Source organism: Gobio gobio (genome assembly GCF_949357685.1).
Source record: "Gobio gobio genome assembly, chromosome: 23".
NCBI classification, from domain to species: domain Eukaryota; kingdom Metazoa; phylum Chordata; class Actinopteri; order Cypriniformes; family Gobionidae; genus Gobio; species Gobio gobio.
The window spans coordinates 39700852-39720487 of NC_137119.1; the positions used below are offsets into that span (position 1 = coordinate 39700852).

The 19636-nt window shown below is 45.9% G+C and overlaps 1 protein-coding gene across 1 annotated transcript in view; it reads right to left on the reverse strand.

The window, feature by feature from the left end:
* Window positions 1-19351, reverse strand: part of dnah3 (dynein axonemal heavy chain 3) — a 61686-nt gene extending 42335 nt beyond the window's left edge. The window contains exons 1-8 of the mRNA XM_079806841.1: window positions 19221-19351; window positions 17308-17403; window positions 16976-17208; window positions 15719-15818; window positions 13190-13382; window positions 4654-4849; window positions 4450-4575; window positions 1405-1600 (exon numbers count right to left, since the gene is read on the reverse strand). Coding sequence (XP_079662967.1) covers window positions 1405-1600; window positions 4450-4575; window positions 4654-4849; window positions 13190-13382; window positions 15719-15818; window positions 16976-17208; window positions 17308-17403; window positions 19221-19247 — 1167 coding nt within the window. The 5' untranslated portion in view covers window positions 19248-19351. The remainder of the gene's footprint in view (window positions 1-1404; window positions 1601-4449; window positions 4576-4653; window positions 4850-13189; window positions 13383-15718; window positions 15819-16975; window positions 17209-17307; window positions 17404-19220) is intronic.
* Window positions 19352-19636: the final 285 nt, after the last annotated feature.

The following is a 19636-nucleotide window of genomic DNA, read 5'->3' on the forward strand; positions in this document are numbered from 1 at the left end:
TTTTATTCAACAAGGATGCATTAAATTGATCAATAACGACAGTAATAGCAGAGCATGTAAAATGTATACTTCAAGATTAATATTTTAAATAAATGCTGTTCTTCAAAGAATCCTGGAAAAAAACACTTCCACACTGCAGCATATTAAAATTATTTCTAAAGAATCATGTGACACTAAAGACATGAGTAATGGAGATTTGCCACAGGAGTCAGGAATCACAGGAATGAATTACATTTTTAAAATATAAACAGATATTTTACATTTTATTTTTGATTAAAAAAACAAAAAAAACATTACAGACTTTTCAATGGTAGTGTAAATACAGCAAAACATTGGCAAATTAACTTTATAACTTGGTAGAATAAATGTTAGATCTATATTTTATTAATAACTGTTCATAAATCTCTTCATCACCTGTTAGTGGGTGGGATATATTAGGAAGCAAGTGAACATTTTGTCCTCAAAGTTGATGTGTTAGAAGCAGGAAAAATGGGCAAGCGTAAGGATTTGAGCTGACAAGAGTTTGACAAGGGCCAAATTGTGATGGCTAGAGGACCAAAACTGCAGCTCTTGTGGGGTGTTCCCGGTCTGCTGTGGTCAGTCTCTATCAAAAGTGCTCCAAGGAAGGAACAGTGGAGAACCGGCCACAGGGTCATGGGCGGCCAAGGCTCATTGATGCACGTGTGGAACGAAGGCTGGCCCGTGTGGTCCGATCAAACAGACGAGCTACTGGAGCTCAAACTGCTCAAGAAGTTAATGCTGGTTCTGATTGAAAGGTGTCAGAATACACAGAGCATCACAGTTTGTTGCGTATGGGGCGGCACAGCCGCAGACCAGTCAGGGAGCCCATGCTGACCCCTGTCCACCGCCCAAAGTGCCAACAGTGGCATGTGAGCATCAGAACTGGACCATGGAGCAATGGTCGAACCCTAATAATCCAACCATAATTGGAATAGTAGTACAGTTGGAATAAAAAAAGTCACATGTAACCACGTCAATCAGAATTAATTGGCCAAATTCATCATGTAAACACTAGATCAGATTGAAAACGAAACTGGAAAGTTCTGCACATGTGCAATGACTTAGAAATGGCGTAATGAAATTAAGCATACAGAAAACTGTCATAACTGACAGTTGTGTCAATCTAAAATTCTCCTTCCACTCATCTTTTGTGAAGTGGTACAGGAAAACATTGTCCCACCAGTCCTTGCTTCGGACTCCCATGTGCAGACGCCATGTTTTGGGTGTGGTTAGGACTGTATTTACTACTTGATAAATATAAGCATCATGACATTATTTAGCAGTCATGTAAACACTATGTTCAAATTCATCAATCGGAATGATTTCATCGATTGAAACAAAAGGTGTCCATGTAATCGTAGCTAGTGTCACTATTTTCAGTACCTGATGTAGCTGGAAAAACTGCAGCAGATCCCGCAGAGATGCGACCACCAGACTGCGCAGCTGCAGTGACATCAGTGCAGCCACACAGTTGAAGAGTTTTTGTGCCTTTACCGGGGCGATGCTTGCTTTCTTCGGCACCAGTGGCAACCACAAGTCTTTAAAGGTCACAAAAAGAGAAGCACAGCTGGGCAGCCAACTACACAACACACACACACAAAAAGAAGAAGAAGAAGAGGAAACATGATATGTTGATTAAAAAATATATACTTTAAAACATAACTTTTTGTCTTTTTCATTTCAATTTTACCTTCATTTTTACTACTTGGCTGAATATCAAAATTCATTTATTGGTATGTTCATGATACCAGTTAATCAATTTGATATATTTTATGTGCTTAAAAGTGCAAGATACTCTCAATTATTGTATTAAATTTACCTTTTTAGAGGTAAAATATGATGGATAGAAAAGCTATTTTTAAGGCTTAGGAAGCTTGTAATGGTACACCAGTCAATCACCAAGTTTACTTGCTAATGACTGATTCAGTCAGTCCATTCAGTGAAGGATTCGTCCCACTTCCTGCACTATATCTTCTAAACCCTTCACACTGACTGTTGCTGTAGCGTCACTGACACCCTGCGTGTTAAAGCAGGTCCAGATTGCTCTTTATTTCCCCATTGTTCAAACCCTCATTCGAGAGTTTAAAAGCTTGTATTGTGTGTGAGTCTCTGGGTGGTTTGAGGAGACCATGGATACAGAGTTGAGAACAAAGGTAGCCAAGACGAAGAGAACTATTTAAACAACAACACACTCGTCCACACACAACGCTGACCTTATTCAAATGTACATTTACCACAGTCCAGTAAATGTTCACTATATCCCATGAGATCATCAGGACATTGCTATGGCTAATTGACTAAATGACTGAAAACAGACAAACATCAATAGTTCAATAGTTCAAATCTCTTATCTGTAAATTTGTTTAAACAAAACAAATTTGTTTTAACTCTAAGTAACAGAGTAGTACTGTGTTGTTTCTAAAAACTAAAGACTCAAAGACTCACTCATAAAGATAGTGAGTTGTTTCGCCACAGAATGAATCAGTGTTTTTGAACAAAACATTTGAGTCAATGAATCAATTGACTCACTAAAGACACGTCACTTGTGTTATATTAGTATCATTAATGTAGTTTTTATTTTTATATTTTGTTTTCATTTCAATTTTAGTCATTTTGTTTTGTATTTTTGTATTTTTGTATTTTTGTAAGTCTAATATAGTCTTTATTATGTTTATTTCAGTTTTAGTTATTTTAGAACTTTTAGTACTTATTTTAGTTAAATGAGAAAAATTGGCTTGGCAACTAAGTGAAATCAAATAGTGGACTATTTTGTACATTTATTTTATTTCAAATAAAATAAACATTCATTTTAATTTAAGTTACGAAAATGTTTTTTAATGGTTTTAGTTGTAGTTAAAGGGATAGTTCACCCAAAAATGAAAATTCTGTCATCATTTACTCATCCTCAAGTTGTTCCAAACCTGTATGAGTTTCTTTGTTCTGCTGAACACAAAAGAAGATAGAGTGAAGAATGTGTGTAACACAGCAGATAGAGCAGGGGTGGCGAACTCCGGTCCTGGAGGGCCACTGTCCTGCAGAGTTCAGCTCCAACCCTGATAAAACTCACCTGCCTTTAGCTTTCTAGTAACCCTTCAGACCATGATTAGCTTGTTCAGGTGTGTTTGATTAGTGTTGAAGCAAAACTATGCAGGACAGTGGCTCTCCAGGACCGGAGTTCGCCACCCCTGAGATAGAGCAACCATTGACTGCCATAGTATTTTTTTCCCTACTATGACAGTCAATGGTTGCTCTATCTGCTTGGTTACACACATTCTTCACTCTATCTTCTTTTGTGTTCAGCAGAACAAAGAAACTCATACAGGTTTGGAACAATTTGAGGGTGAGTAAATGATGACAGAATTTTCATTTTTGGGTGAACTATCCCTTTAATTAGCCTGGATGTCAGCCGAATTTAGCCCCGCCCACAACATTTGAGGTCGGGAAGTTCGGTCTGGACTTAATCCGTTGTGGAGCAACTATGCTCGAACCAGAGCTGTTCGGACCAATCAAATTGTCAGGGTGGGCTTTATACGATGATGGACAGATGATCAACAGTGATGTAATCATCCATGTCACCAAACGCTTGGGTTGAATTCGTTCTAATCCTAAACAGAGAACTTGTTGGTATATGCATTCACCTTTACTATTTCTCTCAGAAATGATGATGGTGTTGGTAAGTACTCCGTGTGTTCTTAAATTCTTTTTACAACACCGGCAAAGATCGTTTACACTCATCTTCTTCTTCTACTTCTTCCAGCGTGCGTGCAGTTGAGTAGTTGATAATAATGATAATAAACCTGGAATTAATCCCTTTTGATGAACAAATCGGTTGAATGAACGATTCAAATGACCCACCAATAAAGGAAAGTTATTTGTTTGTTCATCCCAAATCGTTGCACGAATTGGTTGAATAAATGACTCAAATGACTCATAACTTGTCATTACCTAATACAGTTTCAATGTAACCTGCAAAAAGAAACATTAAATAATCCCCACCACTAACAAACAGATCGACAGTCGGTCTGTAACAAACACAGAGAAAATGAGTTATGCTGACTGATAAAAGTCCCAGCGCTGCTGGACTGATATTTTGGCACTTTTGGAAAACTGCTCGACCAATCAGATTCAAGGAGCGGAACTAACTATTGTATAAAGTTCTATAATTACAGCTTCCTGGACGTTCAGCTCTTCCTTTGAGTGCTTAGTGATGTAATTATAGAGCTGGATTCAGGTGACTACAGGGACAGGTTTACAGAGAACATGAGAATGAAACCTACAGACAGCAAATATATCATGTGTCTTGGTACGGCTTCTCAATCTGTACTGCTTCCGTTACAGTCCTCACAAAAAACACAGACATAAAAAACACAGGTGATGTTTTTTCACTTGTTTAGAACAGTTTTTTTTCATACACAGAAAGTCTCTTACGTTTTAAGCAGTTCATCTTGTGTGTTCTGACACTGCTGTCGCACCAGCTCCTCAAACTCCGCTGGCAAGAGCGGAAGATCGGCTGAGAGCAAATCGTCCAAACGCACAAACCGCAGAGACGAGAAACTACAAATGAAACATTTAATAAGTCATAAATACGATCATAATGATTAGGATCATGATGGAGGGATCAGAGATGCCGACCTGCTCATCCAGAGTTCCTGTATGTGGCGCAGCATAGGGTTCACAGTGTAGAGGTTCTCCTTCTGCCAGTTGTAAGCTTCCCGGTAGCTCTCCGACCAGGGAACTGGTGCACGAATTACACGGGACGGGAACGGCCGGGGAACAGCAGAAATTGATAGACGCTCCCGCTCAGCTGGATCTAGCAGGATATAATCGACTGCAAAAAAAAAAAAAAAGAGATTACGATTGACTTTATCAGACAACTTATTCAAAGCCCCATCCAAAATGTGGAAATGACTCACGCTAAAAAAAACATTAACATGAATTAGATGCCAGAAAAAATATATCAATAAATGTCAACAAATTGGGAAGGAAGTTTATATTCATAGTATGAGGAAATTCTTATCTAGTCTTATTGCCCAGTGCAACAAATAGGTAAGAAATAATTGACAACAGGCTTTTTAATTGTTAGAAAGATAATCCACAAATTATTTTTCAATAATTTTAATAATTCCCAGTGCATCTGCTTATACTATGGTTACCACACCTCAAAACACTGTCCAGGTTTTTGTCCTTAAAATGCACGTGTGTAAACCTAATTGACTAACACAGCCACTGATAGAAGACTATTGCAGTTATTAATGTAGTTATTAGAGAGAGATTAAGCGTGTGTGAATTACCTGAGTCTGTCTGTCAGTGTTTGTCACAGCGTCTCTACTAATAGCGAAACTGTAAGTTTATCTGCTCCAAGAACAGTGCCTTTATTACCTCGCTAGTGAAAAAATGTCATGTAGCTTTTAAGATGTTACAGTTTTTCTCCATTGGTTTGGCTCATTTCTTGAAACAGAAATTACATTCTCAAAATTGTAAGATCATTTGGCAAAACAGTCTTACAGTTCAGCACAACACTATAACTCACTTGCAAAAGCTAATATCTCTCCCAAAACTGTTCACTCATGCTTCAGAACTAAATTCCTTTCCCATATAAATAGTCAGTGCCCCGAAAATGGCAAAGATCCTTCTCATTGCTTTGGCTCTTTTCTTGAAACAGACCGGACGTTCTCAACACTCTTGGTGCTTTTGCCAAAATAACGTGGATGGTTCGGCACAACACCATGGTTCACCTGCAAATGCTCATACCTCTCCCAAAACAGTTCCCTCATGTGTCAAAACTAAATTTCCTTCTCATTTAAACAGTCAGTGCCCCCAAAATGCTTCGTCCCTTTGGCATTGTGTAAGCACTGCAAGTCAAAATGTTTAGATGTTTTGTCACTATGGCAGAAGACCATTGAAATATCCCTCATGTCCACCTTTCAGTTTTAGCCCAGTCCTTTGAATAAAACTGAAAAAAAAGAAATAGGATTTTAGGGTAAGAGTAGCCTCCAAGGTTTGACATCACACATTGCACTCATACTGCCAAGGAAATTGTAACCATTATCATTCACACACATAAAGTAACTTCCATACATAATATACTGTAATATAACACACAAACAAAAAAACTATGAAAATTACCGTCCTCACCCTCCTGGCCATCCACACGCTGCTGTTCTCAATCTTACTGTAAACACTAGTAAAATTTCTACTTTTCTAATTATATAATCTGGGTTTGATTTTTTTCGGAGATATTGTTAGAGTATATGAATATATTGACCAAACAGTACACACAAGACCAGTACTGCATATTGATGAAAATATTTATTTCTCTCCACATTTGTAAAATCATTTGATTCATTCATGCATTTTCAAAGGTTTGTTTTTTATATTTGCTGAGGTTGGGCTGAAGTCTCTGTCCAGCCTCTCTCAATGTCAACCCATGGGTCCTCAGTAGAATTGCATCTGATAAATTTGTCTTCTTTGGCCACATCCTACTCCAGGTCTACCTCTCTCTACCCCCCTCTACCCCTCTCTACCGCTCTCTACCGCTCTCATCCCCCCTTCCGCTCTCTACCCCCTTCCCCTCTCTACCCCTCTCATCCCCCCTTCCGCTCTCTACCCCTCTCTACCGCTCTCATCCCCCTTCCGCTCTCTACCCCCTTCCCCTCTCTACCGCTCTCATCCCCCTTCCGCTCTCTACCGCTCTCATCCCCCTTCCGCTCTCTACCGCTCTCATCCCCCTTCCGCTCTCTACCCCCTTCCCCTCTCTACCGCTCTCATCCCCCTTCCCCTCTCTACCCCCTTCCCCTCTCTACCGCTCTCATCCCCCTTCCGCTCTCTACCGCTCTCATCCCCCTTCCGCTCTCTACCCCCTTCCCCTCTCTACCGCTCTCATCCCCCTTCCCCTCTCTACCCCCTTCCCCTCTCTACCGCTCTCATCCCCCTTCCCCTCTCTACCCCCTTCCCCTCTCTACCGCTCTCATCCCCCTTCCCCTCTCTACCCCCTTCCCCTCTCTACCGCTCTCATCCCCCTTCCGCTCTCTACCGCTCTCATCCCCCTTCCGCTCTCTACCGCTCTCATCCCCCCTTCCGCTCTCTACCCCCTTCCCCTCTCTACCGCTCTCATCCCCCTTCCGCTCTCTACCCCCTTCCCCTCTCTACCCCTCTCATCCCCCTTCCCCTCTCTACCCCCTTCCCCTCTCTACCGCTCTCATCCCCCTTCCCCTCTCTACCCCCTTCCCCTCTCTACCGCTCTCATCCCCCTTCCCCTCTCTACCCCCTTCCCCTCTCTACCGCTCTCATCCCCCTTCCGCTCTCTACCGCTCTCATCCCCCTTCCGCTCTCTACCGCTCTCATCCCCCCTTCCGCTCTCTACCCCCTTCCCCTCTCTACCGCTCTCATCCCCCTTCCGCTCTCTACCCCCTTCCCCTCTCTACCGCTCTCATCCCCCTTCCGCTCTCTACCGCTCTCATCCCCCTTCCGCTCTCTACCGCTCTCATCCCCCCTTCCGCTCTCTACCCCCTTCCCCTCTCTACCGCTCTCATCCCCCCTTCCGCTCTCTACCCCCTTCCCCTCTCTACCGCTCTCATCCCCCCTTCCCCTCTCTACCCCTCTCTACCGCTCTCATCCCCCTTCCCCTCTCTACCCCCTTCCCCTCTCTACCCCTCTCATCCCCCTTCCGCTCTCTACCGCTCTCATCCCCCCTTCCGCTCTCTACCCCCTTCCCCTCTCTACCCCTCTCTACCCCCTTCCCCTCTCTACCCCTCTCATCCCCCCTTCCCCTCTCTACCCCTCTCTACCGCTCTCATCCCCCTTCCCCTCTCTACCCCCTTCCCCTCTCTACCCCTCTCATCCCCCTTCCGCTCTCTACCGCTCTCATCCCCCCTTCCGCTCTCTACCCCCTTCCCCTCTCTACCCCTCTCTACCCCCTTCCCCTCTCTACCGCTCTCATCCCCCTTCCCCTCTCTACCCCCTTCCCCTCTCTACCGCTCTCATCCCCCTTCCGCTCTCTACCGCTCTCATCCCCCCTTCCGCTCTCTACCCCCTTCCCCTCTCTACCCCTCTCATCCCCCCTTCCCCTCTCTACCACTCTCTACCGCTCTCATCCCCCTTCCCCTCTCTACCCCCTTCCGCTCTCTACCGCTCTCATCCCCCCTTCCGCTCTCTACCCCCTTCCCCTCTCTACCCCTCTCATCCCCCCTTCCCCTCTCTACCCCTCTCTACCGCTCTCATCCCCCTTCCCCTCTCTACCGCTCTCATCCCCCTTCCGCTCTCTACCGCTCTCATCCCCCCTTCCGCTCTCTACCCCCTTCCCCTCTCTACCCCTCTCATCCCCCCTTCCCCTCTCTACCCCTCTCTACCGCTCTCATCCCCCTTCCCCTCTCTACCCCCTTCCCCTCTCTACCCCTCTCATCCCCCTTCCGCTCTCTACCGCTCTCATCCCCCCTTCCGCTCTCTACCCCCTTCCCCTCTCTACCCCTCTCATCCCCCTTCCCCTCTCTACCCCCTTCCCCTCTCTACCCCTCTCTACCCCTCTCTACCCCTCTCTACCCCCTTCCGCTCTCTACCCCTCTCATCCCCCTTCCCCTCTCTACCCCCTTCCCCTCTCTACCCCTCTCTACCCCTCTCATCCCCCTTCCCCTCTCTACCCCCTTCCGCTCTCTACCCCTCTCTACCCCCTTCCGCTCTCTACCCCTCTCATCCCCCTTCCGCTCTCTACCCCTCTCATCCCCCTTCCCCTCTCTACCCCCTTCCCCTCTCTACCCCTCTCTACCCCTCTCATCCCCCTTCCCCTCTCTACCCCCTTCCCCTCTCTACCCCTCTCATCCCCCTTCCCCTCTCTACCCCCTTCCGCTCTCTACCCCTCTCTACCCCCTTCCCCTCTCTACCCCCTTCCCCTCTCTACCCCTCTCTACCCCTCTCTACCCCTCTCTACCCCCTTCCGCTCTCTACCCCTCTCATCCCCCTTCCCCTCTCTACCCCCTTCCCCTCTCTACCCCTCTCTACCCCTCTCATCCCCCTTCCCCTCTCTACCCCCTTCCGCTCTCTACCCCCTTCCCCTCTCTACCCCCTTCCCCTCTCTACCCCCTTCCCCTCTCTACCCCTCTCATCCCCCTTCCCCTCTCTACCCCCTTCCCCTCTCTACCCCTCTCTACCCCCTTCCCCTCTCTACCCCTCTCTACCCCTCTCATCCCCCTTCCCCTCTCTACCCCCTTCCCCTCTCTACCCCTCTCTACCCCTCTCTACCCCTCTCTTCCCCTCTCTACCCCTCTCATCCCCCTTCCCCTCTCTACCCCCTTCCCCTCTCTACCCCTCTCTACCCCCTTCCCCTCTCTACCCCTCTCTACCCCTCTCATCCCCCTTCCCCTCTCTACCCCCTTCCCCTCTCTACCCCTCTCTACCCCTCTCTTCCCCTCTCTACCCCCTTCCGCTCTCTACCCCTCTCATCCCCCTTCCCCTCTCTACCCCCTTCCCCTCTCTACCCCTCTCTACCCCTCTCATCCCCCTTCCCCTCTCTACCCCTCTCTACCCCTCTCATCCCCCTTCCCCTCTCTACCCCCTTCCCCTCTCTACCCCTCTCTACCCCTCTCATCCCCCTTCCCCTCTCTACCCCTCTCTACCCCCTTCCCCTCTCTACCCCTCTCTACCCCTCTCATCCCCCTTCCCCTCTCTACCCCCTTCCGCTCTCTACCCCTCTCATCCCCCCTTCCGCTCTCTACCCCCTTCCCCTCTCTACCCCTCTCATCCCCCCTTCCGCTCTCTACCCCTCTCTACCCCTCTCATCCCCCCTTCCCCTCTCTACCCCCTTCCGCTCTCTACCGCTCTCATCCCCCCTTCCGCTCTCTACCCCCTTCCCCTCTCTACCCCTCTCATCCCCCCTTCCCCTCTCTACCCCCTTCCCCTCTCTACCCCTCTCATCCCCCCTTCCGCTCTCTACCCCCTCCCGCTCTCTACCCCTCTCTACCCCTCTTCCCCTCTCTACCCCTCTCATCCCCCCTTCCCCTCTCATCCCCCCTTCCCCTCTCTACCCCTCTCTACCCCTCTCATCCCCCCTTCCCCTCTCATCCCCCCTTCCGCTCTCTACCCCCTTCCGCTCTCTACCCCTCTCTACCCCTCTTCCCCTCTCTACCCCTCTCTACCCCTCTCATCCCCCCTTCCCCTCTCTACCCCTCTCTACCCCCTTCCCCTCTCTACCCCTCTTCCCCTCTCTACCCCTCTCTACCCCTCTCATCCCCCCTTCCCCTCTCTACCCCTCTCTACCCCTCTTCCCCTCTCTACCCCTCTCTACCCCTCTCTACCCCTCTCATCCCCCCTTCCCCTCTCTACCCCTCTTCCCCTCTCTACCCCTCTCTACCCCTCTCATCCCCCCTTCCCCTCTCATCCCCCCTTCCGCTCTCTACCCCCTTCCGCTCTCTACCCCTCTCTACCCCTCTTCCCCTCTCTACCCCTCTCTACCCCTCTCATCCCCCCTTCCCCTCTCTACCCCTCTCTACCCCCTTCCCCTCTCTACCCCTCTTCCCCTCTCTACCCCTCTCATCCCCCCTTCCCCTCTCTACCCCTCTCTACCCCTCTCTACCCCTCTCTACCCCTCTCTACCCCTCTCATCCCCCCTTCCCCTCTCTACCCCTCTTCCCCTCTCTACCCCTCTCTACCCCTCTCATCCCCCCTTCCCCTCTCTACCCCTCTTCCCCTCTCTACCCCTCTCATCCCCCCTTCCCCTCTCTACCCCTCTCTACCCCTCTTCCCCTCTCTACCCCTCTCTACCCCTCTCATCCCCCCTTCCGCTCTCTACCCCTCTTCCCCTCTCTACCCCTCTTCCCCTCTCTACCCCTCTCTACCCCTCTCATCCCCCCTTCCCCTCTCTACCCCTCTTCCCCTCTCTACCCCTCTCTACCCCTCTCATCCCCCCTTCCGCTCTCTACCCCTCTTCCCCTCTCTACCCCTCTCTACCCCTCTTCCCCTCTCTACCCCTCTCTACCCCTCTTCCCCTCTCTACCCCTCTCATCCCCCCTTCCCCTCTCTACCCCTCTTCCCCTCTCTACCCCTCTCTACCCCTCTTCCCCTCTCTACCCCTCTCATCCCCCCTTCCCCTCTCTACCCCCTTCCCCTCTCTACCCCTCTCATCCCCCCTTCCCCTCTCTACCCCCTTCCCCTCTCTACCCCTCTCTACCCCTCTCATCCCCCCTTCCCCTCTCTGTCCCCTTCCGCTCTCTACCCCTCTCTACCCCTCTCATCCCCCCTTCCCCTCTCTGTCCCCTTCCCCTCTCTACCCCCTTCCCCTCTCTACCCCTCTCTACCCCTCTCATCCCCCCTTCCCCTCTCTGTCCCCTTCCGCTCTCTACCCCTCTCTACCCTTCTCATCCCCCCTTCCCCGCTCTGTCCCCTTCCCCTCTCTACCCTCCTCTACCCCTCTCATCCCCCCTTCCCCTCTCTGTCCCCTTCCGCTCTCTACCCCTCTCTACCCCCCTTCCCCTCTCTACCCCTCTCATCCCCCCTTCCCCTCTCTACCCCTCTCTACCCCTCTCATCCCCCCTTCCCCTCTCTACCCCTCTCTACCCCCCTTCCCCTCTCTACCCCTCTCATCCCCCCTTCCCCTCTCTACCCCTCTCTACCCCTCTCATCCCCCCTTCCCCTCTCTACCCTCCTCTACCCCTCTCATCCCCCCTTCCCCTCTCTGTCCCCTTCCGCTCTCTACCCCTCTCTACCCCTCTCATCCCCCCTTCCCCTCTCTACCCCTCTCTACCCCTCTTCCTCCACGGGCTCCCCCTCTCATCCTCTTCCTCTTCCTCGAGCAGGCAGTTACCCTTGTTCATTTACTTGGCCAGGTGCCTCCATGTTCAGAAATTGTACTGGTCCTGCATGGTCAAGCTCTTTACATATGTTTGGCAGCTTTCACAGTCATGGACAGCACCTGTCAGGTAACTAAACATACTGTTTGATTGGTCATCTGAGATGTGTGAAAGTCCTCCTTCATTAGTCAAGTTCTAGTTTCACCTGACTGTCAATTGCTGTAATACATTTATCAAATGTTCCAAGGAATTCATATATGGTATTCATGTTATTATGTTCTTGACTAATTTTGACAATTGAACAGACTATTGTGCATGTGATGACTTATACAATGAAATGACGCTGATACGTTTTGGAGCGAACGACCATTAGACTGAGAATCAAACAATCAATTTAGATCAACAAGATCTATTCACTTGGAAACAGTGCTAAATGTAGGCTACCTGCACATAATCATTTGCAAAGATTTACTGAGACATTGAGACATGTACTTAGACATTTGCAATTTGATGAAATGAATGAGAAATGCTATTCTGTTGTGAACAATTGCCAAGTGGTTTGAAGATTTGTCCATGTTGTTTTGAGAATGTAATTTCTGTTTCAAGAAATGAGCCAAACCAATGGAGAAAAACTGTAAACTATTTTCCTGATAAAATCATCAGAGCAGCGCGTTCTGTGCGAGTGTGTGTACGTGTGCATTTGAGTGGCTGGGAGAGAGAGCGGGAGAAAGAGAGTATGTGCTTCCTGTACATAATAAAACGTAATTTTGACACAAAACATTGAAATTATTTGTTTTGTTTACTATATTTATTTGCTTGGTGAGTGTTGTTGTGGATTTTGGTTCTTTTGCTGTTGTCGGCTGTAAGGAAGAGGTAAGTGGCAAAGTGATTTGAAACTATAATGTGGTCAAGACCTGCCTGGAACTACTTTAGCTGTGCGTTTCCCTGAAAATAATTGCACACCTTAGAACGTTCGCCAACCAATCAGATTCAAGCATTCAACAGCCCCATAGTATAAAAAATGACAGTGCACCATTATTTTATTTATATATATATATATATATATGGGGAGAACAAGTATTTGCCCACTTACAAAGCATGTAGAAGTCTGTAATTTTTATCATAGGTAGTACTCTTCAACTGTGAGTGACGGAATGCAATAAAATGCAAATTAATTATTTGAAAATCATACAATGTGATTTTCTGGATTTTTGTTTTAGATTCCGTCTCTCACAGTTGAAGAGATCCTATGATAAAAATTACAGACTTCTACATGCTTTGTAGGAAAACCAGCACATTTTTTTATTTTTGGTTTATAGTACTTGCTTACTGTAATTAATATGCCTGCTGAACTGTACATCATCTACTATATATGGTGTTGTGTGTCATACCGATGCTCTTGCAGAGGCTGAATTCATAGTCTCTCTGGACCTCCTCCAGGAGATCCTTCCGCATCCTCTGCATCTTCCGCTCATCACCTTGGAAACAGCTGGGTACCAGCTTCAGGATACCGGTGATCTGCTCTGGTGGGTAGGGGGCCAAATTGCGGCCGTGAATACCCTCAGTGATATAGTACATATACCTCTGAGAGAGAAAGAGAAGAGAAAGAATATACATTTATAGATGGATGCAAGAGAACCAGTTCTTAAAGGTCCCATGGCATGGCATTTTTCTATTATTTTATAATGTTTCCTGAGGTGTACTTATATTGTTAGTATGATTTTTACATCATAAAATATCATAATTTAGAAATAAAAGGCATTTTTTCTATACTGCTGTTTGCCCTGTGGCTGAAGGCCCTGTTACAAGAGGCGTGTCTGCTGTGAGACTTCAGTAAAAACGCCCACTGTTGTGATTGGCTGACATCTTTGCATTTGATATGAGCGGAGGGGGCGTGGTTTAACGAGGTCTACGAGGCACGAGCAGGCACGAGCTGCTGCCGGAGAGACGGATGGACCTGAGTTCACTTCACATCGGTTCTGTCAGTCTCAGTTCAGTGAACTGTTTTAGTTACAGCATATACTTCAGGTTATTAGTCTATTTCTAGTCGGAAGGACTGTCACTCATGTCAGAAAGTTAGTAACTTTAGTAAATTATGGATCAGCGCTGACTGGAGACGCGAACCGTTTAGAACGATTCAGTCCGATTTGGTGAACTGATTCGGTTCACTAAAAAGAACCGGTTCAAAAGAAAGATCGTTCGCGAACCGGACATCACTAATGTACCAGAGACTGAGCTCAGCGATTGCTAACAAAGTAATTTATAGTAACTACTGAGTTATGAGAGCGCTGTCAGTCAGCGCGAGTTTATTGTGTTTGTATTTGAGAGTTCTGAATAAACACGAGTCCCAGTCACGCCGAGTCCGTCTTCATCATTATTACCAACTTTGTAACACATGCAAAGTACCATTACAGCTGTCGAGATGAACGAGTTATGAGTAAGTGTTGATAATACCATTATTTTTAGATGTTCCTATCATATGGAAAGCGTCAGTGACGCGCATTGAGTACACAGCGCAAACAAAGACACAACAGCAGTAATCGAATGTAATCCAGTTTATTGTGGGAATAGCTGGCTAGCCTAGCCCAGATACCCTCACGCTTACCCCCCTTCTGCTTAATCTCGCGCCGCGTTTGGTGCCTCCGCTGTGGGCCAGATGCAGTACTGGGGGTCGGGGATGTTGAAGGCCGACCGGACAGTGCAGTCCGAGCCTTGGCGTGTGTGAGGTTTATCTCTAAAGAGAACCGATAGACGCGACGAGGACGTACAAAAACACTGACTCACAAGATAGAAAACACGAAAACACCGTTCTGTCAGGAGAGAGAGAAGCCGCAGCGTGTGCACGAATAATAAATAATTAGCTACAAATAAGAAATCAATGATCACAGATCAGAAGGAACTGAAAAAAGACTTCTGTTTTCATTTGTACATCCAAACACTGAGAAACTGCCAGTGTTCACTCGTTCACAAGTAACGTTAATGATCTCGAGTGTTTGCATGGGTGTGCCAGATTCTCTGGCCGGAGGGAAGGGAGGAAACCGTTCCTGCTTGGACGTCAAACCAGGAGACTTCAGGATTGGCTCAAAACACACACACACACACACACACACACGGGCAAGTGAGTGCATTATATATATAATACACAGTGCTAAAAAGCGCATTGTTTCTGCTGGTTAAAGGTGTCTATTATTAGATATAAATCAGGACAAGGAGAGAGGCCACTTATAGGGACTTTTATTATGAAGGGGCAAGAAGAAAAAAAATGTTTTAATCAATTGACAGCACTAAACATTTCCTCAAATATATATTGAATTTCTTCAAAAAGTGCTAAAAGAATCAGTGATGGAATTATTAAAGCTACACTATGTAACTTTTTAGTTCAAAATTAACAAAATGTCATCTTCTAAACTGTATTTAGAAGTTTATGGTAAGATTTTAATAATTATTTCTATTTTAGAGCTGTCAGAACGGATTTCATCCATGTCAGCGTTGCCAAACGATAACTCACATAATTTTTTTGTTATTGAATACGGAAGGAGGTCTGGCGGAAGCTAGATATTTTACTTTATAAAATTTTAAATATGGATAATTTTGTCTTACACAAATGCATCTATTCGCTTAAGAAGTACTTTATTAACCCCTGGAGCCGAGTGGAGTACGTTTATGATGGATGGATGCACCTTTTAAAGCTTCAAACTCGTGAGCCCCGTTTACTGCCATTATAAAGCTTGGAAACATTTATTAATATAACTCTGATTGTGTTCATCAGAAAGAAGAAAGTCATATACACACTTGGCTAGAGGGTGAGTAAATCATGGGGTAATTTTCATTTTAAAGTGAACAAATCCTTTAAAGAACCGGAATCGTTCAGTAGAATAAAACCATCGATATTGCTTGGATGTATGTTTGCCAATACTGACCTCTAAATCTCTCTCTGTTGGCTCCTTCTGGTCCCTTTGACTTTGTGTCTCTTGATGCCGAATGATTTCAAGTTGCTGGTCCGGTGTCAAAGGGCGACTTCTAGGAATGACGGGCATTTTGTATGTTACATTTACATTTACATTTATGCATTTGGCAGACGCTTTTATCCAAAGCGACTTACATTGCATTCAAGGTACACATTTTTGCATTTTGTCAGTTCTGTCAGTTCTTGCTTTCCCTGGGAATCGAACCCATGACCTTGGCGTTGCTAGCGCCATGCTCTATTGTTTGAGCTACAGGAAAGTATGTTAATGTTAAAAAGATGGTTCCTGCAGTAAATATTAAAATAAACACACACACATGCACTAAAACTCTGCTTTAAAGTGTGTGAGAGAACTTTTACCTCTGTGTTTGGGTTACAGGTTGTCGCCTCCTTCTTACAACCCGAGCAGCACTGCTGACTTAAACATGAAGTTAAGATGGGACTCACTTAAAGTGTGTGTGTGTGTGTGTGTGTGTGTGTGTGTGTGTGTGTGTGTGTGTGTGTGTGTGTGTGTGTGTGTGTGTGTGTGTGTGTGTGTGTGTGTGTGTGTGTGTGTGTGTGTGTGTGTGTGTGTGTGTGTGTGTGTGTGTGTGTGTGTGTGCAAGCGTGCTCAATACTGGTCAAAGGTTAGGAATAATTATTTAATGTTTTTTAAAAAGCTTCTTATGTTAATTTATTCGATCAAAAATACAGTAATAATGTGAAACATATTATTAAAATTGAAAAAAACTGTATTATTTTTAATACTGTATATTTTAAATTTTAATTTATTCCTGTGATCAAAGCTGAATTTTCAGCATCATTACTCCAGTGTCACATGATGATCCTTCAGAAAGCATGCTAATATGATGATTTGCTGCTCAATTACTAGTGTTCTTCAATTATTAATAATGGATCTTACTATTATCAATGTTGAAAACAATTTTTGCTGCTTAATATTTTTGTGGAAACCTTTTTTCCCCCAGGATTCTCTGATGAATAGGAAGTTCAATGTGCATTTATATGAAATAAAAATCGTTACACTTTATTTTAAGGTGTATTTGTTACAGTGTAATTATATATTTAAGTACTGAGTAATATTAAGTAAATGTACTTGCTATAGGGTTAGGTTGAGGGTTAGTTGCATATAATTATGCATAAATTACTGTTTATGGTAAGTGCATGTAACATATGTAACAAGGACACTGTAAAATAAAGTGTTATCTTTTGTAACATTATAAATGTCCATGAAAGATGTTTGTTAAGGATACGTGCAGTTGGAGGACATTGACGCAGGTGACGTCTGCGATGCAGATGTTGGATTTTCAGGTTTTGGGCTCTCAGGTGGTAGTTGTTCCCAATGGACTCGCTGGGAGTTCTGTTGCTCCACATCTCCTTATAGGGAACTGCCAGCATCCAGGGGTGATTCTGCAGGATGGGTGGGTATTGACTGTTGCGGAGATAAATCTGTAAGAGAACAGAGAGCAAATCAGGAAAACATCTAGAAAAGATCAAATCACTTAGATGAGATTGTCATTTAGACATTGAGACACTTTACACACGCACCTCATACGGGTCAGGGGGATTCTGGGATGTGGGTAAGGGCTGCAGTCTAGTGGGCCTCCCAGTGCGTCCGACATCACGACTTGAGTTAGCATTCATCTACGAGGAAAACAAGTACACTAAAATATTTTAAAGCACACACCGTGATAACATACTGGCTTCATTCTGAGGCAAAAGGTCAATGTGTTTCACAGTATGCAGTAAAAAAAACACAGTAAAACACGATCAGGTATAAGATTATGACCACTGACAGGTGAAGTGAACATCACTGATTATCTCTTCATCACGGCACCTGTTAGTGGGTGGGATATATTAGGCAGCAAGTGAACATTTTGTCCTAAGAGTTGATGTGTTAGAAGCAGGAAAAATGGGCAAGCGTAAGGATTTGAGCGAGTTTGACAAGGGCCAAATTGTGACGGCTAGACGACTGGGTCAGAGCATCTCCAAAACTGCAGCTCTTGTGGGGTGTTCCCGGTCTGCAGTGGTCAGTCTCTATCAAAAGTGCTCCAAAGAAGGAACAGTGGAGAACCGGCCACAGGGTCATGAAGGAACAGTGGAGAACCGGCGACAGGGTCATGAAGTAACAGTGGAGAACCGGCCACAGGGTCATGAAGGAACAGTGGAGAACCGGCCACAGGGTCATGAAGTAACAGTGGAGAACCGGCCACAGGGTCATGAAGTAACAGTGGAGAACCGGCCACAGGGTCATGAAGTAACAGTGGAGAACCGGCCACAGGGTCATGAAGTAACAGTGGAGAACCGGCCACAGGGTCATGAAGGAACAGTGGAGAACCGGCCACAGGGTCATGAAGGAACAGTGGAGAACCGGCCACAGGGTCATGAAGGAACAGTGGAGAACCGGCCACAGGGTCATGAAGGAACAGTGGAGAACCGGCCACAGGGTCATGGAGGAACAGTGGAGAACCGGCCACAGGGTCATGAAGGAACAGTGGAGAACCGGCGACAGGGTCATGAAGGACCAGTGGAGAACCGGCCACAGGGTCATGAAGGAACAGTGGAGAACCGGCGACAGGGTCATGAAGGACCAGTGGAGAACCGGCGACAGGGTCATGAAGGAACAGTGGAGAACCGGCGACAGGGTCATGAAGGAACAGTGGAGAACCGGCGACAGGGTCATGAAGGAACAGTGGAGAACCGGCCACAGGGTCATGGAGGAACAGTGGAGAACCGGCCACAGGGTCATGGGCGGCCGAGGCTCATTGATGAACAAGGGTAGCGAAGGCTGGCCCGTGTGGTCCGATCAAACAGACGAGCTACTGGAGCTCAAATTGCTCAAGAAGTTAATGCTGGTTCTGATAGAAAGGTGTCAGAATACACAGAGCATCTCAGTTTGTTGCGTATGGGGCTGAATATAAAATATCTTTATAAAGTGTGCAAGAAAATACAAAGTTATCAGATATTACTCAATTTAATACAGGAAAAATAGCAGACATTACAATCATTGTGGCACACTTGGTCATATGTTTTACACTACACAAACACTCAGACATAAACACTGACAAAATGCTGCCTAGATAGGCGGCGAGGGCGTAAGTTAACGTTACTAGCTTTTGAAACACCGACCGTTTAACGTAAATGTCTCAACTGCCAGTATACAAGACAAGTACCTTAAACCACACACACACACACACACACACACACACACACACACACACACACACACACACACACATATATATAAAACCCCACTTTTTACTTACCTGCAACTAAGTCAATTGTAAATAGCGAATGAATTACCACAGACAAACTTCAGTAATGCTTAACGTTAACGTTACTCCTTTACTTTAACGGGACATTTTCGGCTTAAGGTAAGAAGGTTTCATTGGCGTTCATTATTCTCCACATAAACGTAATTTTAACTTAGTTATAACGAAGTTATAAGTTAATGGTCTTACCTTAAGACATGCCTCATATATTCGCATCCATAGAAATACACACTGTTAATTTGACCAGATCATCACAGCCGTTAAACGCGCACGAGCCGTTTGCTAATGAACGGAGAGCTGTCACTGGTTGTCAATACAAGTGTTTGTTCACGCGCTGTACATGGTGACAGCCCGCTACAGAGTCACTATTATCAGCAGTAAACCAGTTTTAGTGAAGCTTTACTCGTTTTTTATAACTAGTTAAAACAATATTTATAAAATGATAAGTACGTTAACTATAAAGCCAACTGTCAATAGATTTCAAATAATATTAGTTATTCATTGTAGGTGTAATGCCCCCCTGTGAACACACAGTGTCGCTGTTTCACCGATGGTTTGAGGACCTCTTCACTGAGAAGTAAAACATTGGACATTTGACAATTGCA